This window comes from Ischnura elegans, chromosome 2, assembly GCF_921293095.1.
Source record: "Ischnura elegans chromosome 2, ioIscEleg1.1, whole genome shotgun sequence".
Classification (NCBI taxonomy): domain Eukaryota; kingdom Metazoa; phylum Arthropoda; class Insecta; order Odonata; family Coenagrionidae; genus Ischnura; species Ischnura elegans.
In genome coordinates, this window is record NC_060247.1 from 78,342,119 (window position 1) to 78,366,981 (window position 24,863).

General features: G+C 38.7%; 1 protein-coding gene across 1 annotated transcript in view; it reads left to right on the top strand.

Moving 5' to 3' along the window:
- Positions 1 to 1,082: 1,082 nt before the first annotated feature.
- LOC124153185 overlaps positions 1,083 to 24,863 on the top strand; it is a 48,458-nt gene continuing 24,677 nt past the window's right edge. Inside the window, exons 1-8 of the mRNA XM_046526286.1 lie at positions 1,083 to 1,296; positions 7,843 to 8,078; positions 9,691 to 9,999; positions 10,492 to 10,688; positions 11,970 to 12,204; positions 13,929 to 14,168; positions 20,472 to 20,723; positions 23,899 to 24,081. Coding sequence (XP_046382242.1) covers positions 7,862 to 8,078; positions 9,691 to 9,999; positions 10,492 to 10,688; positions 11,970 to 12,204; positions 13,929 to 14,168; positions 20,472 to 20,723; positions 23,899 to 24,081 — 1,633 coding nt within the window. The 5' untranslated portion in view covers positions 1,083 to 1,296; positions 7,843 to 7,861. The remainder of the gene's footprint in view (positions 1,297 to 7,842; positions 8,079 to 9,690; positions 10,000 to 10,491; positions 10,689 to 11,969; positions 12,205 to 13,928; positions 14,169 to 20,471; positions 20,724 to 23,898; positions 24,082 to 24,863) is intronic.

Sequence of the window (24,863 nt, forward strand, 5' to 3'; positions counted from 1 at the left end):
GGCGGTTCTATAGAACCATTCTCATCAATATACCTACCCTACAGTGTAGCGACACCAGTCATATCTTCCGTATTTTAGATTTTCTTTGGTAAGTGTAATTATCAATATTTTACACCATGCTTTTTCCTGATCCTGTGATTGGTTTGGTGGACGCAGGAACAATTTTGGGGTTTTGTACAGGATTTCAGCGTAAGTCGCTACTGTGCATACCGCCAGCGCAAGGTCGGTGAAGTCCTTTGCGGACCTTGCCCCTTCCCGCATTATATCAAAAGCATGTAAATCCCATCAGAAAACTCCCTCAGTCCCAAACAATTCCTATCTTATTATCAATTTATCAATCAATTATTATCAATTATTATCAACATTATTATCAATTATTCCTATCTTCTTCCTATTTTATGGTATCGGTCCGAGGCGTAGATATGCGTGAAACAGGCTTGAATCATCATGCTGTAGAACTGTGTACAAAGACGATAGCGATGCCACACTGGGAATGGGCACATGCCCTCCCCCTCTCCTGCAGACTTCAAATGCACATCAAAATTAAATCCCGTGCGTTAAATACGATTACATCAGAAACAAATTTTACTAGTAGCATATTTTATTTTTATTTCATTCCCAAACCACCGTGTGCAGCTCATATTGGCCACTTTATATCGGGGAATTAAAAAAAAAATAACAATGACGCGTACATAAACACGAACAACCATGCCCTAAATAGGAGAAATCTACCCAGGCGGGACTCGAACCTACGACATCTTAATTGGCAGCCGAGAACCGCATACCGCCGCCGCCACCGAAACCGGCTTGCAAAGGATAGAAGCGTGGACTAGTTTGCTCCAACTACGATGAGGCTCAAGTAAGAAGCATAATCACCATTGATAAAAGTATGTGGCCAACCACTATTCGATCCCGAAAAATCTCGTTTCTCACAAATAACCTTGACTCAAGAGGACCAACTGGCAGAAACACATTCTCCTCTTCCGAAGAACCGGTCTGCTGCAGACGGGGGCCGTCGTAACCCCCTTCCTATTGGCATCCACACGGCCACCCTCTGCCTTGCCGCATCTTTTCCCCTCCAGCATGCATTTACCCAAGTTATCTCTTTCACTTACTATGCACGTTCCATTCTGTTTGTGAGGCAGTAACGCAATAAGGAAGCAGAGCTATAGGACAACCGAGAAGCATTTATCACCGTAAGAGCCATCTGTACGGCCATCCCTGCATTTACTCATCTCCGATATCACCGATCTCGCTTATCCCAGCCGCAACCTCGAACTCACTTTACTTTCGTAGGTAGGTGCAACCATTAAAATTAGTAAAATTTGTAGTGCAATTGGTTATAAAGTCCACGTCCAACTGGCCTGCCCCTGGCCTCATAGACACAACTAAAATCAGCAATTCTCTTTTGGTGTCAAACTGCTGAGGCTTGCGTCGTTTGAGGTCAGCATTTTCAGAGAGGCAAATAAGAACGAACTAACCGTGAGTAAACCAGTGAACTTGACCGATCTGATAAATAAAAATACAGCTCGTCAGGATGAAAAAATTGGCTTGAAGGATTTAGTAGTAGCAGCAGTGAGTGTTCCGATTGGTGTGGTCATTTTGCGCTATCGGAAGAAAGTGAATACGTCACATTCTCTGATAAGATAATGAAAAACTTGAGGCTTTTGCAGCGCTGGATCGTGCAGTTCTCTCCTCGGTTTTCGGTTCAACTGCATCGAAGTTATTTTCAAGTTGACATTTCTTGGCCAATGCTGGCCTCATTATCAGATCAGGTTCCTTCTGTTGACACTCAGACTCGATATGAAGATTGGATTGGATTGGAAGGCCGTGTGGATTACCCATAAGAGAAGGCCACGAAACATCATCTTGAAAATAACTTCGACGCACCTAACCCGAAACCCATGGAGAGAATTTTAGGATTTGAAAATTCATAGATTGGGTAAAGGATTGGTGTCTTGACTGCGCAGGAGTGAACACATTACGTCCTCGCTCTTGCGCAAACCATGCTTTGGACGCATGACTAGAATTAATTAACCATAGTACCACAGCATATAAGGAAGTTGAATAGGCGTGGGACGAACCGGGAAAACGGAATGAGCTTAGTGTAGTAATGGGAGAGTTTTTGCGATGGAAGCAATCAGAAGAAACAGAATCAAAGTTACAATGTAATCTGTAACGATCATAATTTAGGTAATATTTGTAATTGTTAAAGTTGTTTAGGTATACTTGTAATTATTAAATTTTTGAAAAAAAAACTATTCCTATACATCTACATCTTGATTGTGTCCCGCAAGCCAATAGGTGTGTGGCAGGAGAAGTTAGGATACCAGCCGATGACCGGTAACAGAAAATTTAGGCGAGTGAATAGGCGCCCTTTGACAGCCTGAGCTCGATCTGGTACTTATTTTTTCCATTATTGTTAAGTGAATGAATGAATCCCTTTATTTACCTTTTCGGCAATATCTCTTTCTAATTTAATCTTTTCTGTAGGATTTGGTAATTTTGTGCGGTTCTCAGGTGATGCTCTCGAGTGGCTACGAGCCTAATTTGTTTAGAAGATGAGTAAAGTTCTAAGTTAGCTCGTAGAAATATCGGATAATTTAACAGTGAAAATATTTGTACGAATGCTGAGACCGACACCATGAAATGACCCTGGAATCACTATTATTGCAACATGTTCTCTACAAAACAGGCTCCATTCGATGACAACCTATTTAAAATTTTACTGTCGATCATCTATTTAACACATTCAATGCGGATGATATTTTCACCGAAACCTCCAGTGACGGATGGGTGATTTTGCTTCATAACGGTGGTCTTGGAAGTAATACAACAGAATTTGCAATTTTTTTCGTTTCTATTTCAAGCAATTAGTAAAAAACCCTAATGACATACATGTATGCCACCCGTCACCAGTAATTGACAATTCACGCAACCCGCATTACACACATGCAATTTTCCTTGTATGAAGGAGTGAACTTTTCATATTTCCGTTTATAATACTTCTTCTACCATTGATTCCTTAGGTTAATGGCGGAAATATCTTGGAATTAGTCTTTACGTGTATTTTTTTTGTTTCAACGGCCGTAGATTTAATTTTTTCAAGTCACTGAAGTAGAACACACAATGAACGGCAAGAAAAATATAAATTTATGGGATAAACATTTTTTTAAATCTATGTTACCCCAGAGTTATTGCAAAATTGAAACATTTCAATAAAAATTCTCACAAATGTTAATGATATATTTGAAAGCAAGGCCTTATAGCCCTGGTTGACCTTCACATTCTGGGCAAATTGCAGTCACTGTCCTTCGGATGCCTTCACGGTTAGCGGAGAAATGAAGAGCCTGCATCATTCCTAAAAACCTATCACGGCACATTTTCTCCCGAATATCGGTACTCACACTAATTCTGACCTCCAATCGTTAAAAATCGTGTTAACCCTAATTGCGCCCATGTGGAGAAGAAGGCCCAGCGAAGTTTCCAGTTCTCCCTGTCTAACAGCTTCCAATCCATTATGCCCTTAGTGAAGGCCCTTGGTGAAGGATTTTGGAGGAAAATGCTTACAGCATTTTTCTCCGTCTATGAGAGGATTATTTCAAAGAAAATATCATTTGCAAGTTGAAATAATCTCTGGGAGTGCCGCTGGTAGGGAGGGACTCCAACCTTGAGCCTTAAAAATTATCAAGCAAAATAGTACAATTTGTGTAATGGAGTGTTGCATATGTGATTAATACCTTAGTTTTTATGAAAATTAAGACAGTATCTGTACCTAACACTAGAATGTATTAATGACCTACAAAATGAAAACACCATAATGATCAGAGGACAAGTAATTGATGCGGAGCAATGACTGAGAAAATATGCCGTAAAATTAGGAAAAAAAACAAATTATGTAAAAAACGTAATTTGCAATAATTATTTTAAAATTATTAATAAAGTATAAAATACGACCTTTTGGACCGCATGGAAACATTTTTGAACAAAATAGTAAGTTTTGAGACGGGAATACACGTTATTAACAAAAACTAAGTCTGATAATAATTTTTGTGGTTGTACATAAGATATGAATAAATTAAAAAATAAGATAAAAATACTATTTCAAGGGAATAAATAATGGTTAAATGCCGTAATGCTTAAAATACCTCTGAGTCTATTTTTTTCCGCAATTTCGTTTACAAAGCTAAGGAAACAAATAAACAAGTAAAAAAATACAGACCAATACTGTAGATAATGTAATGCAGTGTTGCATACGCCATTAATATGTTATTTTTTTATGAAAAGGAAGAAAATCTGCAACTAACCCAACACGTATGAATAACTCAGAAACTGAAATAAAATAGAAATGAATAGAGGATTGGTAATTGACCTAGGGAAACGAATGAGAAAATATGCAGTAAAAGTAGGAAAAAGATCCAAAAAAAATCACCCAGGATAAACGTAATTTGCATTAATAAAAAAATGTTCCTAGCAAAAGAAATTCAAATATAACATCATTAACTGAAGCGCCGCACTAAGATCATTTTTTTATAATGTAGTGAGTATGAAACGGGGATAAATATCTTCAATAAAAAAGTTAGTCTAATCATAATTTTTGTGATAGCACATAAAATATGAATAAATTAAAAATAAAGGTAAAAAAACAAATTTAAAATAATAATCCATATGTAAGACATGATTATGATATTTACGATAAGAATGATGAAAAAGAGTTGAAGGAAATGAAAAGAAAAATCTCAACCTGCCAAATTGTTCCAAAAACAGCAGTAAAGTAAACAAAAAAACACTAAAAATGAAGGAACACGTAGAACTAGAAACGGACACTTCCGCAATGGTGTAAGGTCAATCCCGAACTGCGGGAGGGTGAAAAAGTAACGCTAGGCGCGCTCGGAGCACCCTAGTGACCAGCGGAAAAACGTACTCCCGAAGACATACATTTATGTCATCCGCCTGAGTGGAAAAGCCCTCATGACATATATATATGTCATCCGCACTGAATGTGTTAAAGCCATAATTTTATTTCCTATCTTCTGGCTCAGAACTAGGGCGGGGTACAGAAGAAAAATTCTTCATAGCAAAAATACGGTGCGTAATTTTTACCACCGCATCTAAAAAAATCTTGCGGATGTATTGTATTTTAGTGGTGAGGGAGGGAACGAGAGGGGATCATGGGAGGAGGGGCGGTAAACTGATCTTTGCCCCCCTGACAAATGCCTAGTTCTGGCCCTGTCTATCATTATAGATTTGTTATTCTCAAATGTTTTATACTTCATGATATCTTATGTTTGGTTAATATGCAAATCAATTGTCGTGAGGGACAGTTTTTGTTTCATTCAGCATATTTTTTAATGTAATCATTGAGGGCTATTATTAAAATAGTAATTGTAATTTATATTGTAATTTTGTTTTTCGCTTTTATATCGCCACTTTGAACCTAGGGAGCATAAATTCTTAGGTTCTTAGTTACTAAGTTATTATCAGTTGAGAAATTGGATAAAGTAAATTTCAGAAGAAAGGATTTCTTTATCATTAGATCGCTATCATAATCGACCCGTCGATATGTGGTGTAAATATCACAAGGTAACTCGGTGATCCTTTTTTGCAATCCTACATAAACATAATAATTCGACGAAAAACAGGGTCCGCCATTTTGTATCGTATCGGCCACAAATACCTTAACCAAGCCGTAAAAGTTTATGAGGATAAACAATAGAAAACCGTTTTATAATATTGCCGATTTTTGTTACCAATGTCGCTACAAAAGGTGTACCATTAGTTTTAACACTCTGAATTCCGAAAAAATTCAATGCGGGCAATTTATAGGATTTTCTTTTTCAACTTTGAGGGTATGAATTATGTTTAAAAAGCCGTAGCCTTTGAAAAAAGCAATGCGTCAAAGAATGGAATAATATGTTGAAAACAACTGTGCAATGATACTTCCATGCAAAAAAAAACATTTTTGAGGCGGCTATCGAACCAATTCAGCTGAATGCCCCTGTTGTTTTCGGACCCACTCATCCAGAATTTCCACAACAATAAGCATTTTTGTACGTTAAGGATTTGCTTCTGAGACTTAGCTTTGAAGCCTGAACCTGCACATATGACTGAGTGGTGAGAGGAGCATTTTCCTTCGTGAAATAAAAACAGGAAAATATTATTTCAAACTCTTAAGTTGCGCTGGAACGTTCTTCGAAAGGAATGACTTGGATTTTCAGTTTTTGCGTTTCGTTCTTATATCTTCGCATGACTTCCTTGTTTTTAGGTATATTTTGAGCTAGCTTCACCACATAATTACCTCCGAAATTCCATAATTTTCCCTCGACGATTTTCCTTCATACCTACCACAAATAAATGGTAATATTTTAATTACATATATTAAAACGTGCTCAGAAGTCTCTCATTTATTTAATTAAGTTTAATTTTACCTTTGCTTAAAAAATTCGTTGATATTTATCATATAAAACTAACTTGACGAAGTATATTGTCGAATCGAACGAAATGATGACCATGAATTCCCCATAATATTAAAGAAAAAAGTGAAATCCTTGATAGATCATAAATTTTCGATGCAGTTAGAAAATCTGCGACTCATTTGTGATCTGAAACTCACTTCCTTGTGGTCGAACTTTCCTTAATTCGATCAACAAACAATAGGGTTAGAATAATGTTATGAAATCTCAATAGATCACGAAACCTAGGACGTAAAACCGAGGGAAAAATGTTTCAGTAAACAGGGCCAGCAATATTGGGGATTATCACTTGAGGGGAAGGTTCAATAGTATAATTTTATCCTATTTGGTGCATCTGTGAAGAAATTCCTCAGAATGTAAAGTGATGTCTCACCGGCATTCGAGTAGCAAAATATCCAATTTTTAGAATATAGATAGTATTAATATTTAAGAAATCAAAAAGAGCCAAGCAGAGCTATTATGCACATTTTATAATTAAAAGCCTTAGTAAAACCAATATTTGGAGGTTGTATCTAATTTCTTTTCGAAAGAAATTACACAAGCTCTATTTCAAATTCAAGTTGGGAGAGTACTAAATTTTGCCTGATCAATAGACGAGTTTATTTTGAATCAGTAAATGTGCTCAAATACTCAGAACAACATAAATCGTTTTTACGCTAGACATTACAATAGCTGGAAATTATCGATTCAGAGCTCATAAATTTAGTAGTCTCGGCATGTGACAACAGGTACTTTAAACTATGTGCCTCTAAACGCATGTCTCCTCAGCAGAGACATAAAATACTTAATTATTCTTAACTCTTCCATCCGAGACAATTCTATTACACATCAGAAAAATTAAAATGCGTGCTCTCGTTAGACTATTATTTTTAATGTATTCAACCGATTAAGGTAGGTTGTCATGGAGTTTGTAAGAAGCATTCTGGTAGCCTCCCCTTCCATCATCTACTTCCCTCATCAATTCACAATAAAGTTTCTGCCTGTCATTCCATCTACAGATCCTATTCTCTTGACTTTTGATGCCACTTCGGGCGCATTTTAATCGGTTTTCAAAATTGTATAAGGAACGCGGCGATGAGGTATGACTCGTCCATTTTTTCTTAACAGTTATTATTAAAGTATTCTACCGATTGAGCTGGGTATTAGGATATACGTAGTTGACAACTTCTTAAAAATTATTTATTTATTTTTTCACTTCCCCGCAAACAGCACAGAATGGCCTTTACAGCGTGGGTTGAAAAATTAACAATAGAACAAAATGCCTCTGTGTTGTATTTTTGCAAGTATCCGCACGATTACCTTAGCTACTCCTTATAATAGGAAACCCTGATATGAATTCACAATTCATTTGAAAAATTTACTTTTTTAGGCAATTCCTTAATCAAGACATGCGCTTGGCTTGGAGCATCCTGACCTACGGAGCTACCGTCCTCTCAGCCTTCTGCATCATCATAGTGGCCTTTGCCAAATGGCGCTTTGGCCACTGGCGGAGACAGGGCGTACCTCACCACAAACCAACATTTCCCTTCGGAAACTGTGGCGACGTTTTCATGGGACATAAAAGTTTCACTACTCGATTTCACGAGCTATACAAAATGTTTAAAGGTGAAATATATCAATTTAAATATTCTCATCAGTGTTCACTACACATATGTTTCATTGCAACGCACTTTTAAATTACGGAATTCTACTGACAAATTCAGGTAGCCTGATATGCTATGCTAGCATTCCGAATAATTTAAACCGATTCAGGTGTGATATAGTAGAAATTCAACACATTGAAATCATAGGTAGTTGCACTTTTCTACCATTATGGAAATCCAATAATCATCCAATAATTGTGGAAACGTGTAACTACCTTTTATTTCAATATGTCTAACTTCCACAATATCACGCCTGAATCCGTTGAACTTAAATATTGAACGGCCGCTAAAAAATGAAGTGTAATCCTTATAACTCCTGATTATACACGCTCGTTTAGCTACAGAAACACAGCAGATGCTTGGACACAGTGGCGGATACAGATGGGGTGCGCAGGCGGCGCGCCACTCCATTGTGGGGCCGTCCGTAATGCCCTCGGTAACGCCAAACATTGCAGAACCACCATTGTAACTTTTTTATATCATAAGATGGCACTGTCTTGTATTTTTATATGATCACTTTAATTGAAACCTTCTCTAAATTTGCATGTGAATTGATTACTTTTTGGTATGGTATTTGGAGGAGGCGACCGACAGCTGAGGTCATTTGCGCCATGAGGGAAGAGTGTGTAAGGAAGGGTGGAGAGAAACCCGGCGTCGGCATTACCCTGCTCCTAACGTAAGGCGCCAAGGGGACCACGGCTTAAAGTCCCTTCCGACGGACGGAGTGTTGCGCTTGAAATGTCCTCCACACAACATTCAAGCAGGGATCCGGCAGTCTCTAAAAATTCTCTGCCACTGCCGGGATTTGAACCCGAGCCCGCCGGGTGGGAAGCCAACACTCTAGCCACCACACCAACCCGATCCCCCTTGATTGTTATTTTTTTTATTACGATAAAAGTAAAGGTAACTCAAGGTATCTTTTGCATCCCCCTTGAGTTACTTCTGTATCCGCTACTGCTGGGAAATGAATTGACTACCATACATTTCTATTTTTGCTCAACAGTTAGTTTTCAGTGATAGAATACTTAGGTACTGATTGCCTTCAGGTTCTGGAGGGAAAAGGCAAGTACATGTCATTTTCAACAGCGCACAAACTGCAAGTATGACAAATATAAAGCACTTGCCCAAATATGGACATGTGGTAATGCAATACCGAGTATGCCTACCTCTCTTTCAACAGGGTGGAGATCTGACGTCCTCTTATTCAGTGAAGTCGTATCAACCGCAAGGAGAAATGTTTGAGCAAGACACAAAAGTGAAAAAGTGATAGAGATTAGGAGTAAGAGTGAATGTTGCGCAGGTGTTGAATGGGAATTAATTTTTATCATTAATTAAACAAACTTTTAACAGTACTTAATCAAAATTAACATAAATTTTATGCAAATGATAATAATACTCATAACTCACCATACAGTGCTTCCTACCACAAGGTGATCTTTTGTGAAATAACACCAACCCCCTTTCCACCATTACTCTGAGTAATACCACCTATAATTTTCCGTTGCTTCATGATACTCATATCCAGATCTGTGACACTTTTCTTGCCCAATGATATTTAATCTTTTTTCACTCAGGTGAGCCATATTTTGGAGCATTCCTGGCGCTGCAACCTGTACTGCTCATAGCGGACCCTGAACTGATAAAAGATGTGACCGTGAAGTTCAGTAGCACTCACTTTGTGGACCACATCTCTCAACCCGACGAGGAGAGGGATCCCTTACTGGCCAGGAACTTGTTCATGCTCAAAGGTCAACGATGGAGAAACATGAGAGCAGCAGTCGGTCCAGCTTTCTCCTCCGGAAAGATGAAAGTTTTCCACCCTCATGTTTTGACCAAAGCCCAATTGCTGTCAGACATCATTTTCGAAAAGGCGGAAAATAGTGGTAAGCCAAAGGACTCATGATTGGACCCTAATCTCGCCATTTAGGGTGCAGACGAAACTACATGGTTTCCAAAGTTCATAAGAATCACGGGAGGCGTTGATTTTCAATTTGTCACAAAGCTATGGTCAATACATTGAATGATGATAAAATTTAGCGAAAAAAATAATTATCAAATTATTTTTTAATTATATATTAAATTATAATCAAATCGCATAATGTCGGAATTTTATAACCTTAATGAGCGGACAACTGCGCTTCATACGGTCGAAATGAATAAATTTCGAATTCATTTTATTATTTGTCGGTGGTTTCGACGAAGAAAAGGTTTGTGTTGCGCAATACATCCTCAGATCACACTGCGATTCTAGCTACCTTATTGTCTTCTCGCTTTGCCAATTTTCCACGGTTGACTGAGAATGGACCATGCATAGTTGTCATGGGCACAAAAGTGAATTCCATGAAGTAAATAATACTTTATTCATCTCTCTACAGGCACGACCATGGATTCAAAATCGCTCCTGGGCAAATTCACAACGGACGCGATCGCGACATGTGCTTTTGGACTGGACGTGGACTCAATCAGGAACCCGGACAACGACTTCTACCAGATGGGCCTGCGACCTTTTGAACCAACTTTGCGTCAGCAGATGAACATCGCAATCGTTTTCCTGTTCCCGACCCTTGTGAAGGTAAGAAAGTCATTACTATAAGATATTCTGGACTAAAAATTCCCCCATAATTAATTGTTGAATGGAAAAACGCTTTGCTTTTTGTGCAGATTCCGAGACATAAATGGTCCTCAGATATCTCTCACACGCTGATCATATGGATTAACCTTCAAGCAAGTCCATTCTAGCAAATTAAAGAAAGAATTATTTCGGTATATTCCAAGCAAATGCCTATGTTTTTTGGGTTCAAAAAGTCTAATTTACGGCAAAATCGGGGAACTTCCTATTGAATAAAGTACGAATACACGAAGAAAGTTATTTCAGCGGAGTTTCTGCTCGCTGGGATGGATTAACAACGAACGATATTGTAAAGAAATTATTAAATATACTTTCATGAAACATTAAAAAATTCTTCAAAATTACAGATTAATTTTTAACTATATTTATATAATTTCGTCAGATAGTTCGGTTTATGATAAAAACTCGAGGTTACTGTCAGCCGCCATAACCATCCCAAGAAGGCTATCACAATTTATCAATAGTAATTTGTTTTTGCTTCTGTTGGCATTCAATTAATTAGTTTTTTGGGTCCAATTGCAAAGAAACAAGTATGCCAGAGGGGGCCTGCCGTATACGTTTACGTTCACTACCCCGTTTAAAATTTGTGATTTTTTATTTACTAAAAAATTGTTAAAATCTTACTAAATAATTCAGCAGAGAACTTGATATAATACTTTTGATTTACGTCTCAGAGAGGGGTTAGCGGGGTTAGAGGGGCTATGCCCCCCTCCTTTTGGTACCCAATTTACACTAGATGAAATGGTAATTTTTTTAGTCGTTGAATATACACACGAGAGGAAAAGAGCCCTGAAAACACAAGTAGGCTAGAGTAAACGAGCTAAAACTGAAGAAACATTTCTGCTTTAGACCTTTCTTAGTAAGAAATAGTAACGTACTGCATTACAGGAACTTTTCATGAGGTAAAATTACTATCAATGCACCTAAAAGTGTGTTTTAAAAACATCAATTTAAAAAATAGCAAGAAGACAACCTTTTAGTGTTGTTACAAGCCTCGAAATTCTCAAATTTCGTAACTTCCTGGACCGCCACTGCTGCTGGCAGTTTACCCAATCCATCCAGGCCCCCCTCGTCCCTATCCTGGATCCACCACTGTATACAGGCGAAGGAGTAAATAGTAAGTGTACCCTTTGGTTAATGCGAGGAAAGAGAGACGCCGCGTGGGAGTCACGCCGTGCGGAAGGCGAGGCATTTTGTTGAACAGGTCTCTTCCCTCCGCAACAGGTGCTGAAGTCCGTGCTGGTGGCCGCTGACGTGACGTCCTTCTTCCGGCACCTCCTGTGGGGCATCATGGGCGAGAGAGAGGCGTCGAGTGCGGCCGGGGAGCGGCCCAGGGGCGACTATATCGATTTCCTCGTTGGGATCCGTGGTCGGAGGCGCGGAGGCGGCGGGTGCAGTCGGGGGGCCGACGATACCGCCGTGCACGGACAGAGTCACAGCGACACGAAATCAATAGCAGGTGAGCGAGTGCCGACGACCCACGCGACTTTCAGAGACCACTAACCACGCGATAACGAACATCACCAACCCCTTCACCGCTCCCTCTTCAATAAGGGTAGCGAACATCCATTGAACTCATCCGGCTCATCTTCCGCGAGAATTTTTTTTCTCGCATCATGAGAATGGAATTCCTGCCACCTGTAACGTTTCCATTGCTAAGAGTGGAAAAGTTGTGGGAAAATATACCCATTATTGCAGCCACCTGCACCGGTAGGGATGTAAAGCTACGGTGGGTCTCAACTAAGTATTCTTCGGAAGTAAATAATTTCTCTGGTGCATAGAGAATTTTTGGGTTCTCCACCAGGCTGCATGTCTCCCGACGTTTCGAAGAACGGCTTAGTCCTCATCCTCAGGGGATCTTCTGATCTAATATCTAACATCTTTCCCTGGCTTTCCTATGTGTCCTTTAAACATCTGCATGTCGTCAGAAAGATTCCATTAACTACCATAAATTCTGTAAAATAGGGACTTGTTTCACCGAATGTCGAGGAGGTTTATGGTGAAAAAAACAAGAACGTATATTCCGAATCTCTGGTCAGCAATCTTTTCGAGAAATTACGATGAAAACGCTCCTCTTCCAGGATCGTGTCCGAAGTGAGAAAAAAAGCGTTTCAAAGACTTTCGGAATACCACTACACGTCCACATAACTATATCGACAAACCATTGTCGCTCCTTTTTTCAAAAAGGGAAGCTCATCAGTCGCACACTCGAGCTCATTTTTGGTTCGGTGCTTTAAAAGTTTTCCACTGCACGAGAAAAAAATCCCCAAAGACCACCTGTGACGCACCGCTTTCATTTTTACCACAAACACACCATAAACTACCATAAATAATGTTGAAAAGGGGATCTGTCTGACAATCTACCAATTCGGTTTATTGTAGACACGAGGAAAAACAATCGCATTACTACTGGATCTAGGGTCAGGAAATATTTCGAGAAAAAACGATAAAACAATACGCTACACTTTGTGAATCGTACACGAAGGGGAAAGAAGGGGTTTCCACCGGCTTTTGAAAACCGCTACATGGTAACGTACATCCCCAACCCTTCAATGCTTTCTCTTCGAAAAGGAGAGCATATGAATCGAACACTTGATATCGCCTTTCGCGAGCTTCAGACCTTTTTGCATGAAAATAAATCCCTGCAACACCTGTGACATTTGTGATGTCGTTTTCATTGCTATCACAATTTACAGTGCAGAAAGGCATGATGTAACAAGCATATCAGCGGTCTGAGACTATTCTGGACACACAGACAAACGTCAGTAGAACAGAGACAACCTGACGACGCCTCCAAGGTAAGAATAGGGATGGAAGTGAAAGGATCCCGCGCCGTAATTTGGGCGACGCGGGCTACAACTAGCGAAACCAGTTTTACTGTTTCTAGACAGTTAATAGAACATCATACGATGAGAATTATCCATAAAAATCTCTCAATGTTATTTCTAGCAACAAATTGCATTGCACCAGTCACCGGTAGGGAGTTTAAGGCGAGTTGAATCTTTACTAAAAAATCTTAGAAAAAAATTCTCTCTCACTCTAGCTTTCCTATACCTTCTCTAAGCATCTGGTTGTCACCGAAAAATGCTGAGTCGCGCTGCCGCTAAGTGGCATCAATGACCACTATAGTCGTCGTCCAAAATGATGGAATGTTTCAAATTTGAAAATTATTTCTGTTTCCAGATATTTCCTACGAAGACTTCGACGACGACGACTACGTGGCGCAGGCGTTCAGCTTTTACTTGGCCGGATACGAAACGACATCCACGGTGGCTTCATTCGCACTCTTCGAGCTGGCGGCCAATCCTGATGTCCAGGACAAGCTGCGAGAGGAGATCGACTCCGTCCTAAGCGAGGAGGTAGATCGCAGAGTAAATTACGATGCCATCCTCAAGATGAAGTACCTACAGATGGTCATTAACGGTGAGTCCACGAAGAGGGAGGGGGTGGCATCGGAAGTTGAGATTTGGTAATCAGTCGAGCGTCCGTAATCTGTGTTAACCATTGTGAAGAACTACATCCAATAATTTAATGCAAAAGAATAACGGTAGCCCACCACCAAGTAAAGCAAAAAATTGCACATCGTGGGAGGGACCTTCGAGTTTGGCCACACCGTAAAAATGCAAATAAATTGCATTAATACAAGGTGTTTCAGAATGCATCTGCAATACTCCAGGAAGGGATAGGGGAGACAATTTCGAGCATGTTTTTATCCCTAAACATGGCGTCGCAACTCCTTTGTTACTGAGCCATGCCAACGTAAACATTTTTTTTGATGCACTTTGCAGTTACCATGACAATGGTTATTCTTGGTTCAGTCAATATAAAAATGGGTGAGATTGCGCTGTTTTATTGCTGATACTAGCCCAACGCTCTTGTTAAATTTAACTGAAAGATTAATTGTTTTACACAATTATAATCGCACATTTTCGTCCAACCTTAATTACTTAAGATCCTTAAAAATCTAGAGTATTAAATAAAATGTTGAAAAGGATGGATACCCAAGAAAAACAGTTTTCATTATATCAGTAACTAAGGAGTTGCAACCCTATGTTTACGGACAAAAATGTTTAAAATTGTCTCCCCTACCACCTCCTGAAGTATTAAAGATTCCCCCTGAAACATCCTGTATTTGAGACATTTTTTGATCTATCAGTGCGGATTGTATTTCAATATAGATGACCATTCACTTGGATCCTTTATGACAGTTTTATTCTCTTTTCCTACCTTCCCCAGTTGCTTATAACTCATCCCTCGAACACTGTTCTCAACATTCCCTCCGACACTGTTCCCAACTCAGTAATCACTCCATCCAAACCTTCCGTCTCCTCCGCATCTCCTCAGGAAATTCCGTCCCCTCTCAAACCAAGTCTACCATGTCCTCGTTTCTCATCATCTCGGTCCATTTCACCCTATCCATTCTCCTCCACACCTACATCTCGAGCGCATGATGCCATTTATCGTCTTCTTTCCACGGAGTCCACCTCTAGTGTGACAGTCTGAGCACTTCAAAAAGATGTATGCCCATGTTCGCTAATTCTACAGTAAATTTCGCTTTTGAAATACATGGGCCGAGCTCCCTCCCCATTGGAATTCAGCTGATCCAGAGCACACGGCGGTTGACCGTCATACCAATGTATGTATTGAGTTCAGTATCTATCTAGGATTTCAGTTTTTATCTGGATTGTGAAAAAGTTTGATTGAAATGGAAATCTAGGCGTAAACACTTCATAAAAACTTACTCACCCATCCAAAAGCTAAAGAAAAAAGAGGGATCACTCCCATTCACGGTTGCAAAGCAAACGCATTTAAGTAAAAAATAGATGGTCGACACACTGTCGTGTAAATACTGAAAAAGCAGTTGATGAAATATGATCTAAGATACTTGGGATGATGGGGACTTCATTATCAGGAAAAAAATGTTCAGATCAAATGGCTCGAATAAATTATATCCCCCGGTTGTAAATCATCCAATTTGTCCCAGGATTGTTTCCTCCAACAGTGAGTGGTAAAGAATAAGCCATAAATTAAAATTTTCATTGATTTATGATATATGAAAGTACTACTACAAAAATATTTCATATATTTTATAAATAGAATACGAAGGTGACATCAGGGTTTCTCGATACCAGCGTACGAGTGTCTTTTTTCCTGACAGTGAGTGTATTTTAAGTGTGTACTATAACTATTTTCAAACTATCCATAACATATTCAGCCACCTTGCATTATAGTCAAACGAAAATAATCATAAAAAAGAGTATTCAGGGAATTAAAGGATTTTTCAAGCAAATGTTTCTGAACCCACAAAAAGACCGACGGTGATTTATTTCGCGGCCCACGCACACTTAAAATATACGAACTTGACCGGAAAAGAGGAAGCAAACACCAAAACGAATGAAGCACGCGTAATAACTTGGATAACAGCGAGGCAAATTGTCTGAACCGATGTTTCGATGGTTTGCTGCACCAGCAAAATCAAGCAATAAGCCCACTCAGTTCCTTGGCAGTGATTGCAGATATATGTGGGCCCCTAAAAACCTGCTATCATGACAGAACTCTATTCATATGAACCAAGAGGAAAAATTAGGTCCTACATCACGCATAATAGATATTCATGAGGACGAAATAAACCAAACTCTTATTACTGCGTGTTCAACAAAACCTACCTCCTTCACCCACGGCGATGCTTACCTTTTCGGTTTTCAAAAACTCTCTCTCCTGCCCAAACGTTCACCCAGCGAAGCAAACAACCCTAGATGTAGCTTCTGTTATTATTAACTCCAATAACTTTCATGCCTCCAGCAAGGGAAAGGACTCGAGAGCATCCGAGACGAGGAAGTTTTGGAGAGGCCCGGGTGTCAGAGCCAAACACACAGGCACACACCCTCTAAGGCTTCCGCTGAGGCAGGTCGTGACCCAGTTCCCGCTTCGGTTGGTCATATTCTCTGAAGATATTGATCGGCCTCGTTGCTAAGCTGCATCCCACTCTTCGCGACATAAATACGCTGTCGCACGGTGAGTGCTCGCGCGCGCCTTGTTGTTTACATGTCCTACACTACTGTTTCCATTGTTGATCACATTCTGAATGAAGGGGAGAGTTACGTTCTAAACCACCATTATGAGCCTTCTGGATCAGTCGAAGTGTTGCGCTTCCCTTAAGTACTGGTTTATGATTAACCGAATAGGCTTGCAATGCTGAATGAATTAGTCTTTCTCTCCAAGCTCTTAAAGCGAGACTTAGATCACCCAATGACATAGCCATGTAACACCAGCACAAAACTCACATACTGCTCTTGCATCATTCTAAACTGATTAATGAAGGCATCCTCGTAGGAGAAAGATGGAAAAAGAGCTTATGGAAGAGGCCGCAGAAAATACAATGGGCGAAAAAAATTAAGAGGTTCTGAAGAGAGTTATTCTTAATAGAAGAATACTTTATAGGGTATATGCAATTAGCAAAAGGGACGATAACAAGAGTTCTTGAAGTATTGGTGGAAGGAGAGAAGAAAAGAGGTTGAAAAGGCTGAAATTAAAGGATGAGTTTGATAGGAGATGTTGCAAGGAGACCAAGAGGCAGGAGAGGAATGGAAGCGCGTGGATATAGCTAATGTGGATTGAGCAGAACACAGCTCTTGGTAGAATACCAAATGAAGACGCTGAGGATGCCCCCTTAAGAGTAAGAATATAAATTATAACTCCGAATGACGTTGTGATGCCGTTCACCCTGATTCGAATGTGAAATTTCATTGCTGACTGTATACAACGCTAAGGTATTAAAAACGAAAGATAAATGCTTCTGCTCTTACGGATACCTTTAAGCATATCAATAAGCTTTTTTCTTCATTCAGAAAATAAAGCGTGGGTGCTGTTTAGGTTGATTGTAAATGAATGAAGAAGAGCCTAACAGGTGATTTAGGATCGCGCGCAATCCAATATATCTAAATCTAATCACCATCAACGCTTTATTCTTCGAGTGATGAAAACGCTTATTTTTTTTACTTTTTAGTGAATTTTATTCTGTTAATGGAGAAAGCGCGTTTATTGGAAATATTTATTTTATTTTATAATGTTTGGTGGTGAATCATATAATTGATTAAACCAGATCCGTTGAAGATATTTCTGAAAAACATTGGAAATTCCGTCATCTATCGAGAAAATTTAAAACTGTTTTTCCATTTGTAAATTTAGTTAATTAATTAGAGAAAAATGGAACGAAATTTCAAATGTCTGATTATTGAATATTATAATTGTTATCGGAAGCAAGCAAGTTTGCAAAATTTCAAGCCGATCCGACAATGGGGAGTGGGAGGAAACCGATATGTAAATGGAGAGGCACATGTCCTTATATCCGTGGCTTGAAAATCAAATGATTATTTTAAAATTTTAACTCCCGCAACTTAAACTTCTGTAAACGTACCCTATGTTTTTTTCAGTTCATCTCAGTTTCAGTTCATCTCTGTTAGGATAGCTAGGGGTAAAAGATTCCGAAATATTCAAAACCCAGCGCTACGGTTGCTTGCGGTAAAACCAGCTCCTCGCTCATAGCCAAACCATAAGAAAACCTTGCCTATTCCAACAATAGGATACTTCAGCACTAAGAGAGGAGGGGGTACTTAAAGCCATATTATTATTATTATCGTAATCAGTTACAATTTGACAACTGGCAAGGTGGTAACATGTACTACATCCAAAAAGAAAACACAAAATATCCACAAAGTCACATATCAACTAGACAGTGTATACATTTTAAAAATTCAGTTAAAATAAAAAATAAGTCATTTTTTCAGATTTTTCTTAAATATTTTTACATTACCAGGAAAGGGCTCAAATAACTCTGCAGGCAATCTGTTCCAATCTATAATTGTTTTATTGAGGTAGGAATTTTTTTAACATTAGTCCTCTGCGCCCGGCATTTAATTTTGAACTGATGATCGTTCCTATCAATGAAATTAGGTTTTCCCACTATATTGCTTAGTTCTCTCCATGCTTTATCCCCTTTGTATATTTTATACATAGCGCAGAGTCGGTTTCTTTTTATCCTACTTTCCAAAGATTCCCACCCCAGTATTTTTAACATTTCTGATACGCTCTCTGTCCTCCGATGCCTACCCAAAACGTATCGAGCCGCTTTTCTTTGAACTCTCTCCAATGCCTTTATATGTCCCACCTCATAAGGATCCCACACCATAGAGGCCTACTCTAGGATAGGCCTAACCAGTGTTTTATATGCCATATTACGGAGAGGAATGTTAAGCTGAGGGGGAAGAATGCTAAGTAAAATTTGAAGGGAGAGAGGGGAATAGGTTTTTAAAGGTATAAAGAAAGAGAAATGGCCTTACTGGGAATTGAAGATGGAAGTTCATTTGGGAAGGGAATGAGTGGGTTGATTCGCTGAATGCTCCATGCAGACCTCCCTTAAACGGTTGCAACGCTAAGAATATTTCCAGAAGATATGTCCATAGTATAGATTTAAGTACATTTGAAAAAAAACAGCATAAAATTGAAACTGGAACGCCCAAAATATAATAAATAGAAAAAAGTGAACCATAATGACATATTAGTGCTATAATTCATTTAAAATATTGTGGTGACATTTAAACGTCTTCTTTTGTATTTTACCAGTTACATTATATTAAAAATACTTTTGTCGCAATAGAATGCTATACATTGGAGTTAAATTTACATAGGTTACTTAAACAAAATCTACAATATAATGCAATCGCTTATGGCATTGTGTGCGATCAATAAGTTGTTTAAGGCTTCCAACTTATTTAATAGATATAATTTGTAACCAGGAAATTTTATATTCAACGAATCTTTAAAAAAGCATCCGAAAGAACAAAAATAGTGTTTAATTGAACATTTTAAGGAAATTTACATCTTTGTTACAATTTTTATGCTTATACCAGCATCGCCTAAAGAGCCAATCTAAATATTTTCTCTTCCAAATGAGATTTCCTGACAACTGAGGCTAAGTGAGCCTATTTTTTGGGACTAATTGATGAAGTTTTATTATATGAAGTTTTATTATATATTTAAATATTTCATTCATTCATAGTATTGCAATCCTTCGCTTTCCGGTATAGACGAAGATTCTTAAAGTCTGCTTATGTATTAAATTATTCTAGCGATTAAGGTATATCTATAGCTAAGCTATAGCTATAGCTTTCCATGGAGTACTTAGGTAGCATTCTGTCAGCCTCCCCTTTCTTCACGTACTTCCCTCTTCAAATCACAATGAGTCCTACTCCCTTTCATTTTATCTGGAAATTCTGTTCTCTTCCTTCCTCTCTCTCGTTTACTCAACTTTCTACCCTATAACACTGTTTTCAACATGCCCTCGCCGCTAAGTACTCTCTCCAGTCATACCTTCCGTCCGATTCGTATCTCATTTAGAAGCTGCTTCTCGTCACCCACCATGTCCAGCACTTCGTCGTTCCACCGCCTCTCCGTCCACTTCACCTACTCCATTCTTCTCCACACCCACATCTCGAACGCCTCCAGTCTTCTCTCGTCCTCCTCCTAAGTGTCCATGTTTCCTCACCGTGAAGTGGTACTCTCCACATCAGAATCTTCACTAACCTCTTCTTTAAATTCGTGCATAACGACCCTTACATAAGCTCCTTCCTGCTCACGAACGCCTCCTTGGCTGATTTTCTTCCTGATGTCGTTACTGTCTATGGCCATCTTTAAATCGGATCTTTTTTTTGACGTGTGCTTTCGCAGAGGTTCTCCGCAAGTACCCTCCGTTTCCGACGTTGGACAGAGTGTGCACACAGGACTACCGCCGCGCCGACATGGGCCTCACCATCGCAAAGGGCACGATCGTCATGGTTCCCATCCACGGCCTCCAGATGGACCCCAAGTACTTCCCAGATCCGGAGGTCTTCAACCCGGAGAGGTTCTCGCCCGAGGGCAAGAGGGAATGGCCCAGCCAAGCGTATCTGCCATTCGGCGATGGACCAAGGATCTGCATTGGTATGATAACAGGCAATTAGCACCGCGTATTCAAATGTGCCACGCGCCCTCTCGTAAAAAGCGAATTTAATTTGAACCGAAGACGGCTATGAATTGGGGTCAAAAATATTAGTGAAAGTTGGCAAAATATAACGTGAATTACTCAATGGAAAAAACACCATTTACATCATTACGATTAATATTCCTTCGTTCATTCATTCAACGGCATGAGCGCATAAATACAAGAAAATATCTAGGACGACGGTTCTGTGGTAGATGGGAAAAACTAATGATATGGATGGCTTTTTTCATCCACCACAGCACCGTTGCCTTTGTCTTTTTTCTTTTATGCTATACCATCCCTTACTTTCCCTCTCTGTGAATTCATATTCTTGTACACTATAATTCATTTTATATATGATTAATATTATCAATAATATGATAATCTAAATATTATTATTAATATAACAGTTTTCACTTTCATTTATTTCATAATAACATAATATTCAATTACATTCATGTTTCAAATTCATTCAATTACATTACAATTCATAGACATTCTGGTCCTTTCAAGCCATAATAAGCTTAGCAGTGGGTGATAGATTTAGTATTTTTGTGTGTCTTCTTCACATTTATTTACAAGTTGTTATTTGAAAACCATACCTTTAATTGTGCGAAAATCCACAGAGAAAAAAATCATTTACCTTGACAGGGATTCGAACCCAGATCTCCACGGGTGGCTCCCGTTAAGTTAACACTCTGGCTAGTCCCGGTATACTTAAATACCTTTAATTTCCTTTTAATTTCCCCATTAGTTCTCAAACTTAAAAATTCATCTTTTAGATTGTTACATAGTTAAGGAACTACGACTTATAACTGCCTTCTTTTGTTAGTAGTGTGCCATCCGTGCCATCGAGTGATTTCATATGAATTTGCAAGTATCAATTTAAAATATGTCCAAGCCACGTATGTCCAAGTACGATCATTTTTTCCATCCGTTTCTAGGGATCGTGTTCAAATAACCGTGAGTGTAATGCATTGAGTTGGGTGAAAGGAGCCTAGAGTGCAACCTCGTTGAAGTGCAGAGTGATAGAAAACTATAACAATATTTCTCTAACACCTTCGCTGTTATATAACCCATATTGCGGGTGATTCGAGGGCAGCGGCGGAAGGACTATAACACAACAAAGTTTGATTTAAATCTGAGACCCGGTTTTCGGACACTTGGCCCTTGTGAGAGGTGCCGAACGCCGTCCAATCGAAATTTACCATTGGAGATGAATGCAGTAACATAATTATGACTAGGAGAATCAGTTTGGTATGCCGCCATTGATACACTGTCAGAACCCGGTTGCAATAATGAATGTGAGGAGCGCGTATCAGTGATGACGCTATTGCCGCTCGTTTGGCTGCGGATTAAGATGTGAGGCGATGATGTGGGATGAAAAATGGATTTACGGGTCGGAGCCATGACGTAGAATGAGTGCGAAAATTTGATGCAACTATTTAGCCAAAAATTTGACAGAAGATTAAATTGACTCTAAATTTTTGATCAAAAATCAAGAGAAACATACGAACAAACCATAGTGGCACTAAGCAAGATATTGTCTTCTGCACCTTGAATATTCAATGTTCTCATTGGTGTTCAAAGTTATACGTAAAAAAGGGATTCTTGCTATCACCACAAGGTGGAGTGCCTCCGCTATTCCAATGGAGGACAGCCACGAGGGATAGTCGACAGCCGAGGAAAAATGCAACTAAGACTACTACTACCATCATTCGAAACCTATTTATTATTAACGTTATTTAGTGTTTTCGAGTGAAAATCTTTCAGAATTAAATGCAGAATGTTTGGCCAACGTTTCGGTTTTTACCGTCTTCACGGATTTTTTTGCAATGAATATGATTTTTTTGCTATTTGAATTGCAAAAGAGCCCTACAGAAGGCTTAAAAATATACCGAAACGTTGGCCAAAAATTTTGCAATAATTTCTTAAAGACCTGCACTCCAAGACACTAATCAATGTTAATAATTAAGGTGAATAGAAAGAAGAAAAAATAGACGAATTATTACCCTCACTCCACCAAATTTTTTCGGTTCAGATTCAGACATACGAACAAACCATCGTGGCAGTAAGCTAGAAGTTGCCTTCTGCATCTTGAATGTTCAATATTCTCATTGGTGTTCAAAGTTATGCATCGCAATAAAAGTTATGACATGAGCATCCTATTCAGTTTCTGGGAAAAATTCATGAAATTAATGAGTACAAGGTGCGCCTAATCCTTCTCTGTCACATAGAAAATTGTATACCGCAGGGAGAAAGTAATTTAAAAATTGTTAAAAATATACGAACTCAATGTTAGAAGGCTGCCAAACCGGAATGGTCAGCAATTATAGCCCACAGTAACTACATTATAAAAAATATGACGACTGAAATAATACCAATGTCAATTTAGAAATAATAAATATGTGCATTAATCCGCCCAAGATATTATCCCTGTTTTATTGAAAAAAATTAAGAAATGAAAAATGTGTCTCGAAATTAAATATAACGAGCATGCTCCGCCCGCTCTTTTCAATGCAGGTTCACAGAGGAATAGGCGCGTTTCTAATTTTAAAATGTAGAAAAAAGGCAGGGTTTTATGTAAAAATTTAATTGGAATGTTCATGTACAAATTGAGGTCAGAGGACCTCTTTAAACACAACATTGGAAGTAATTACACTATCCTCTGTTAAACGCGCATGATGACTCATACTTACGTATCAACAGGAGACTTGAATGTGGAATCAGCCGCATTTTGATAAAAGTTATTTAAAGAATGCGAGATATTGTTGCAAATGAACAAATGTATCAGTTTGTGCGCCGTTAACGTCAGGGTTATTTACCGTTTTTTTAAAAACTAATTTTAGGAAACAATAGCAATATGCCATCGCATGTTCTCTGATAAATTCTGTGCATTTTGGTACCTCATTTGTAGTTTGGTTGCGTATAAGTTGAGAAAAAGGTATCTATACAGTAGAAATAGTATAGAAGATGCTCGTGCGTAAATTAACGTAAGTAAATGGTTAAACTACACTTTCACCACACACTTTATGTGATTATAAAATGTTTTTAAATAAAAAAACGATTAGCCATTAAAGTAACTGAATTTTTTTAAATTAATAAAGATTTATTTTTTAACTTGTTCGACGGCAGGTATGCGGTTCGCTCAGATGCAAATCGCTTTGGTGCTGGTGTGTCTGCTGTCAAGGCTGCGGGTGTCGCTCACGGCCGAGCACCAAGGGATGAGGACCTGTCCACCAAGCACAAAGGGATTCTTGCTCTCACCACAAGGTGGAGTGCCTCTGCTGTTCCAGAGGAGGACAGCCACGATGGACAGTTGACAACCGAGGAAAAATGCCACGAAAACTACTCCTGCCATCATTCGAAACCTATTTATTATTAACGTTGACTAGTTTCTTCGAGTGAAAGCCTTTAAGTATTAAATTCAAAATTTTCTTCTTCATGGATTTCTTTGCAATTTGAATTGCAAAAGAGCCCTGCAGAAGGCATAAAAATGTACCGATACGTTGGCTAGAAATTTTGAATTTATTTCGTAAAGACCTACACACCAAGATACTTATCACTTATAAAAATTGAGGTTAAGAGAAAGAAAAAAACTCAATGTATTATTACCCTCACTCCACTAAATTTAAAAAAATTAAACTGGGATTTCGGATGAATTTTACCGACTATTTACTCAGCATCCGTGAAACGGAAACGAAGCTAATCTTTCATGACGCTTTCTACAATGAATGAAAATGAAAAAATGGCTTTTTTTAAATTCTTGACAGCCACTAGTAAAACTACTTCGAATAATGGGAACCATCACGAGTAGTCTTGTAAAATAATTAAATTTCTAGGCGAAATCTGCATTCCCTGGTCTTATTTCGTCCTGATTTTGTCCGGAACAATTTGGACCCAATCATTTTATAGAACGGAATTGCATAAAAATCAACAAGTGGAAAAAATTAGAAAGCTGCTAAAATACGTTGCACGTCAGATAAACCTGGTACATAAGGGTATGGAAACTTCAATAGACATTTTTCTATATTTAAAAAAATTAAATATTTTATTGTCCCTTGTGGTGATGGACGAATAGATCCTCACGAGGTCACATA